The sequence below is a fragment of the Montipora foliosa genome, chromosome 13 (assembly GCF_036669935.1).
Source record: "Montipora foliosa isolate CH-2021 chromosome 13, ASM3666993v2, whole genome shotgun sequence".
Lineage (NCBI taxonomy): Eukaryota > Metazoa > Cnidaria > Anthozoa > Scleractinia > Acroporidae > Montipora > Montipora foliosa.
Genome location: NC_090881.1, coordinates 4,444,418 through 4,451,917, shown reverse-complemented (window position 1 = coordinate 4,451,917; position 7,500 = coordinate 4,444,418). Strand labels below are relative to the sequence as shown.

The following is a 7,500-nucleotide window of genomic DNA, read 5'->3' as shown; positions in this document are numbered from 1 at the left end:
CTTTCTGAAAACGGTAAACAGATTGATCTCAAACCGGAGCAAGAAGCTGCCATAAAGAGTTTAGTCCATGGACAGGATGTCCTCGCAATTTTGCCAACTGGTTTTGGCAAAAGCGCTATCTATCAAATACTCGTGGGAGTTAAGGAGAAGATGTCAAAAGATTGTGCCTGTGTTCTGGTGATTTGTCCGCTTCGAAGCTTGATTGAAGATCAGATAAAGGAGGCGAAATCCATGGGCCTCACAGCGAATTCATTGCCAGAAGCTTCCCTTGCAGATGTGCAAGTGGGTAAATTCCAGTTATTGTTCTCGTCCGCGGAAAATGCGCTGGACAAAGAGTTCCTTGAAATCTTAAAAAAGAATTCGAGATTCCAAAGCTCTCTTGCCGCAATCGTCGTTGACGAGTCGCATACAGTGGAGACCTGGACTGGAAAGAGGTATATTATCAAGCTATTGTAGTAACCTTTGCCACCTATTTGTTTAGGGCGAGAGTTTAACATCCTCTCGTTAACCGCGGTTTCGCTTTAAATCTTTTTGTCGATTACCAGCTCCTACATTATATTTTTTCCATTTACAGGAATAAGAAGCAAGGAAAGCAAAGTGCTTCTGCGTTCCGAGAAGCATTTGGAAGGCTGTCCATGTTGCGATCCTTTTTTAAGCAAGGTGAGGAAAAAATTTCGTCAGGATTTTATCATAATTTGTGTTTGGACCACATCGACCGTTCGTATCTACTCTAGAGTGCGGGAAAAAACCCACATGTAAGAGCCTAGTGATCTCTGAACCTACAGGCTGAAATCTGGCAACGGAAAATAGTTTCTCATACAAAAAACACTCCACCTTTGATGGTCTAAATTCTGAATTTTGTGTGCGATGACAAAACGTTGTTGATAGGCTTCATTGTGTTTTCCCTAACTTACATTTTGGGGGGTTTTCACTAGAAATATGCTTTCCATAAAGCTACAGTGCAATATGGATGATGTAAACTCTAAATCTATTATAAAATAAAAAATAATTATATTTCGATGTTCTTCTTGGACCTTTATGGAACCTAATCAGTCTGAATTTTGAAAACTATTAATACCTTAAAATATACGAAGCTGTCCTGCCTAACCTCAAGAAATCTAGGTTCTTATATGCAGATTTTCACTGGATATTATAATTATTCTTTTTCATGTGAGCAGTATAAGGTACTCAATGGTTCTTCCTTGTCGTTACCCATAAAGAAATTGACTATGCTCTATTTGAGTATTAATGTTAACTGTTAGTATATACCACACAAGTGGATAGTACTTTTTGGGCACGCTGATTGGCTAGCTCGGAGGTCATTAGTGAAGTACTCTTCACCTTCGAGGAGCCAAAGAAAAACAGAATGGCTTTCGCCTGTATATTGGCACAAATAAAGTTACTCTTTGGTCCGCTAGTTATTCAGCTTGTGTGGTATATACTAAAACAATTATTCACCTCAGTGTCAGTGAAAAAGATCTACGATCCCTCCCCAACTCTAAAAAAGCTAGCAAACTCTACATTTTAGCGACATACAGGCATTCTGTTACAGTCACTTTTTAGAAAGACAATCACGGCTCTCAGGGAAAAGGGTTTTCCAACCTAGAGCTCAACCTCTTTCGCCTTAAAAAACAAAACAAAAAGAAGTTAACTGCAGTAAGGAGGATGACAACATTACAACCATACCTCCACTTCTGTGAATAATTGTCAACTGCTGCTTTATTTTAGGGACACCCATTGCTGCACTTACTGGGACAGCTGACCATAGCACACAGGCCACCATAAAAAATTTACTTTGCCTTCAACCAGAGGCTCTTACTGTCCTTGTGAGCCCCAACAGAGAAAATTTGCGATTTTCAGTCAAGAAAGTGAAAAAGGGCGAAATGTTCCAGCAGCTGCAATGGCTAGTAGATTTGGTGTTGAATAAAGGTACACAGTGTCCCAAAACCATAATCTTCTGCAACACCTTAAATGAAATTGCCAGTGTTGTTAATTACCTGATGATGAAGCTTGGCAATGCAATTTACTCTGGAGACAAGGAAAACAAAAACTGTCTGATTGGGATCTACCATTCAAATTCCTGGCCAGCGAGTAAAGAAAGATTGGTGGCATCATTTAAAGAAAATGGAGTGAAGCGTATTGTGGTGGCTACAAGTGCCCTTAGCATGGGTATAAACTTTCCCGACATACGTTATGTTATTAACTGGGGTCCAGCAAGGACCATCCTAGATCAGCTGCAGCAAGCAGGGAGAGCTGGGAGGGATGGTTTGCAATCCCACATTGTGGTCTTTTATCATGGGCAGCAACTTGGCCCCTGTGAAAAACAGGTCAAGGAGTTTGTACGTGCTCAAGGTTGCTACAGGGTATCTGCATTCCAATCTCTGGACAATTCGATTGTGCCACAGCAACCACTTCATGGCTGCTGCAGCTACTGCAGCTCAAATTGTCAATGTGGTGGTACTAAATGTGATGGTGAAATTTTGCCATTTGAAATAGCTAGTGAAAGTTGTGAAGTGGAGAAACATCCTCACAAGAGGTTAGTTACCTCAGATGACAAACATGATGTAAAGGTTGCATTGATGGAAGTTCTAAGTCAATCAATTGAACTGTGTTCAATAGACAGCACTTCTACACATGGCTTTTCACCTCAACTTGTGGATGACATTTCCAACAATTGTGCCATAATTTTTTCTGTTAAAGACATAACAGAAAACTTTCCTGTTTTTTCTCTGAAGGACGCAATAAAGATTTTAGAGGTGCTGCAAGAGATTTTCTTTGACATTCCCAACTTTGAGGACACCATTGCTTTCTTCAACAACAAGGAGCAATTCCCAACTTTATTGCCTTTTGATGTAAATAATTTGGACTTTGACATTGATTTTTCAGACTCTTCTTCTGACAGTGGCAGTGACCAATACAATTAATCTGCTAAGTTATTTTTGCAATATAAGAATAATAATAATAATAATAATAATAATAATCTTAATCAGGTGTATGTGTATGAGTAACAGTATTTATTAGAAAGCCCTTATTCTCATTTATATTACATGTACATCTAAGTTCAGTTCTTTAAATTGTATCATGTAAAATGAATTATGTATGTAATAACATGGGTTACAAATTATTCGTTAAATTTGGCGTAAAATTTCAGCGTTAATTTATAATTTCACATGTGAAATTACATTATTGCCATGGCAACTTTTCATATAGTGCTAAAATGGCATCCAGGTTTGAAAATTAAGGAGTAAATTGGCACCCATGTTATTAATAGCTAATCAAATGGTAAACCCATGAAATTAGGCAATACCTTCACTTGCATTTTGTCCAAAATCAAATAATTTCCCTTGCCTAAAGGCTCAGGAAATTTTTTGAATTTGGACAAAACGCGTGTGAAATTATTCCCTAATTTCTCGCGTCACCATTTGGTTACCCATACTAAGGTTCATGTAAAAAGAATTGGTGTTTCAGTCAGCTGTCTCTATGGGGTTTCCCTGTCAACAACAGTTCACCTGTAATAAGTACACCATATACCTCTCCACCATGAATGCACTGAAATTATAGTATACAGATGGATCCTTCATAATCTTGAACTTATGGCACGTAAAACACAGGCAGAACAATACAAGGTTAAGAAAAAGTTGGTTTTCAATTTTCCCTGTAGCATAACCCTCATTTTTTTAATTTCACAGTTACTGCAGCTGTTACACTGTCACTACAAAATGGACTAGTCTTTTTCTTGATAAATTGATCCCCAGAGCTGAAGATGCTCTTTCATCCACTTATGAAGGTCTCGGAAATCAAGCTTCTTTAAGAGATTTCTTTCAAATTTAGGAAATGATGGATATCCCTCTCTACCTTCCTGCTTATGGAAGGCCTCAACCTCCATCAAGTCACTTGTTATCTGCTCAACTGCTTCCACTTCCTTAGGGCATGCCCTGTGGCTGGTCCGCTTATCTTTATTGCAGTCACGATCAACAGAGGTCTGTATTAACCTCATGGACTCCAGGCAGCCTGCAGTGCGTTCAGCATTATTTTCATCTAAATTTGGTCCCAGTGCAACCCAGGTAACCTTGAGATCTTTGTTTTGAAATTCTTTTTCAAGATCTAAGGGTATATTCTTCCCCTTACCTCCACTCCTATTGAAAAATCGGTTCCACTTAAGTCTAAAAGCTTGGAACTTGGAAAGGATTGCAATGCACTTAACTAAGTAAAGAAGCACAATGTAGGCATATTTGAAATGGCCATTACATTTGTAGATTAAAAGAGCTAATTTATAGAGGTTAAACAACCTGTGGCCATCTCCTTTTTTGATAGCATCACTGAACTCAAACAATATGAAACCAAAAGCAAGTTTTGCACTGTGATAATTAAATAAAAAATCTTCATTTGAATCTTTGGGTGGTCCATCACTGGCTTCATCCTCAAAGGCTTTTTGATGCTGCTGAAGTTCATGCCTATAAAAAAAATTCAAATCATTGTTCATTCAATTATCTCAGTAAACAGAGTCTCTAAGGAAGTTCTGCTATCACCTTGCTATGAAATCAATGGTATAAGCAAAACCACTGCTGATATTTACTTTGCAGCATGAGATTGACCTTTGGTAATCACTTTCCCAATTTTTACAGCGTTTTCCTTCTGTTTTGATACTGCCAAGAACATTTTATCCCGATCACTTACATAGTTGAAATATTTAAGCCAAGGAAATAAAAATTCCAACGTGAATTGAACTGTTTGATTGAAGGGCTGAAAATGTTTGCCTGACAGAATGGAAGAAATCATGTAACAAATGGAACTAATTTATACATTTCTGAAACAATATTTTAGTATTTTTAAATCAAAGATGGGTACAATCTTCGTCAAGATACCTCTTTCTGGTTTGCTTTGTCTTGAAAACCTCTCCACATCTTATGCGGCAAAAGAAATAGCCGAGTTGATCTCTATCATCATGACCACTATCAAAGGACAAATTGTGAGATGAAACTTCATGCCTGTGGACAAATGCATTAATGCATGTGTTACGAATCACAAATTGTTATTGATAAAAATCAATTTCTGAATTACGGTGCAGGACTCCTTGAGGTCTCCTCTACAATTAGCATTAAAGGTCTTTCGGAGCAATATGAAACAAGGATTTCAGTGGTCTAAAATTAATAATGAGGCACTTTGTGATATTTAACACAAGTAAAGTTAGTACATGCCCTGCAACTATAGTGTAAAAAATTGATATTAGTTTACTAATAGTACGTCCTGGAAAATAGCTGTGAAACATGACATATCAGCTACTTGTTTTTCCCATCTTGAGTTAAGTATTGTACTGTAAAGTCTGTAAAATGTATAAGAAGAACACTTTAGTACCTTACGCGTCCAGAGTGATAGCCGTATGTTCTATCACAATTTTCAAAGCGGCACTTAAAAGGAGCTTCCCGCATTGCGTTATCAAGCTGTTGGGTTTGGTCCACTAGAGCATTGATTTCTCTAATGTCAAACACAAACTTCTTGACAAGTTGCTGACAAATCTCTATCAGCCACTTTCCCCTGCTTGCCTTCAGTTCCGACGTGTGTGGTAGGTTGATTTGGGGTGTATCTAAAAAAAGCAATAGCAGCTCATACGTTCACAATGAAGATATTCAAGAAAATACCCATAGCCCAATATGGTGGCATCAGTGTTTTATCCACTTCTTACTTCAATTCCCATAAAGCTGTCTCAAATTTATCTTGGAATTCAAACATGTAACCTGTGTTGACATTTATAACTACATTAATATTTACCACTGTCGATTTTTTAGGGTTCAAATATAGAAAACAACTTTGTCTAATTTAAAAACCTAGTATCAAGTCATGAGTGGATGGGACACGAGGAACAAAAATGGATCTCACACGTTCTGTGTCCTCATCTACAGTCATTATCTGCACAATGTTTTATCACAGAGATGTCAAACCTTTAATAGTTTTCATCCCTGTCATCTCCATGAAAGCTGCACACACATGGGCTTCAAACTCTCTCGCGTGGAACTCACTGTATTCATTATAGTGGTTCTCTACACCTTTAGCGGCATTGGTTTTTCCCGTTCGGTTCATGCTGGCTCGTGTCGTTCCTTTCTCAGCAACAGAAGAATGGTCAACAAATGTATTAAATTCAGTCTGCAGTACAAACAATGTAACAAGTCATTAGACTTCATAAATGTACATCATACAAAAGAACAAAACTAGCCTAAATGATTTCCCTTTCAAGACCAGGAGCACAGTCAAGACCCATTCCACTTGATATTATCTCATTACTGGTTCAAATAGCTACGTACTAACTAATTAATTAATTAGTTGTAAAAATATGTTCTATTAATATTCTAAATATTTTCAATTTGCAGTCATGCTTTTTTGTTACTTTTTGCAATTGATAAAAAGCCACTCACCTTGTAGAGTGTCATTTTGGCATGCCAGTCAGCATGTTCATGACCAATGCCTTCCAGTCGTTCGTACTCATCTATTCCATCTCTGAAGGTCCATGCAGTATTTCTGGCTCTCTCCTCAAACAGTTGATCCCCATGGAGAGGGACACTTTCAAGAATGACCTTTTGGGTTTCTGTCTCAAGGCACGGAACAAATTTCTCTTGATTGTGTACAAGGAGCTGTGCCATGTCACCAGCAACATTGGGATTGAGAAATTCCATTGACAACATGCACTGAAAAATGAAAAGTTGATTTACAAGAAAGTTGATGTTTCTTCAAAACTAGAAAAAAAGCAAAAAATATATGTTTTTCAAACAAAAGTTCTACGAGGACTGATCCTTGCTACTCCCATAAGGGAGAGTGGGTGATGGGGTATAGAAGGCAGGGCCATTCATTCATTCAGATTTGTTGATGTGTGGAAGATTCAGTTGTACAAATTGACTACACCTTATACCCTTCGTTATTGAGGTACGGTGAAAATGGAAATAACAAAAAAAAAACAAATATTTTGCCTAACAATATTAAATTAAAATGTTACCCAAAAACATAATATAGCATGAACATACTCACAGTGTCAGATTTCTTGGACATTTCTTCGGAGTACTCATGGGGAATGTGACGAATTACCACATCACTCAAACATTTCAGAGAAGGTAGGTACTTTGTGATTATTCTACTTGCAAGAATAGCCCAATTTTGAAGAAAATTGGCTTGTACATCTTTATCTGGCAGTAACTCAATGAGTTGGACATCATCCACATCCTTTTGACTTATGTGCTTCTCAAGGGTGGGGTCTTGCACCCTATCTAGAATTGCATACTGGTGTGTCCAGTGAATTGAACGATTTGTGTGTTCCTTACTTTGTATTCTGGCATGTGTCTCATGATCAATGTTATCACCAACCAGTCTTTTAAAAGAAATAGAACATGTACATCATCAGGTTAAATGGTCTGTACCATTAATAGTGTGACAGCAGTGTTATTTACACATTCTAAATTATTTAATGGCAGTTATTTTCTTTTTACAAATTTACCTTTTAAAAGTAATCATCAC

At 37.5% G+C, this 7,500-nt stretch overlaps 2 protein-coding genes and 1 long non-coding RNA gene across 5 annotated transcripts in view; 1 reads left to right on the top strand and 2 right to left on the bottom strand.

Annotated features, from left to right (window-relative positions):
* Positions 1–7,500, top strand: part of LOC137983869 (uncharacterized) — a 498,488-nt gene that overhangs the window by 284,621 nt on the left and 206,367 nt on the right. The window lies entirely within an intron of this gene.
* LOC137983858 (dedicator of cytokinesis protein 9-like) overlaps positions 1–7,500 on the bottom strand; it is a 265,413-nt gene that overhangs the window by 170,130 nt on the left and 87,783 nt on the right. The gene's annotated exons all lie outside the window — the stretch shown is intronic.
* LOC137983838 (uncharacterized) overlaps positions 2,917–7,500 on the bottom strand; it is a 6,405-nt gene continuing 1,821 nt past the window's right edge. The window contains exons 2-7 of one of the 2 annotated variants that reach the window (XM_068831011.1): positions 7,018–7,354; positions 6,411–6,680; positions 5,940–6,141; positions 5,356–5,584; positions 4,866–4,988; positions 2,917–4,454 (exon numbers count right to left, since the gene is read on the bottom strand). In XM_068831011.1, coding sequence (XP_068687112.1) covers positions 3,725–4,454; positions 4,866–4,988; positions 5,356–5,584; positions 5,940–6,141; positions 6,411–6,680; positions 7,018–7,354 — 1,891 coding nt within the window. In that variant the 3' untranslated portion in view covers positions 2,917–3,724. The remainder of the gene's footprint in view (positions 4,455–4,865; positions 4,989–5,355; positions 5,585–5,939; positions 6,142–6,410; positions 6,681–7,017; positions 7,355–7,500) is intronic. The other variant, XM_068831012.1, reaches the window with a different exon arrangement.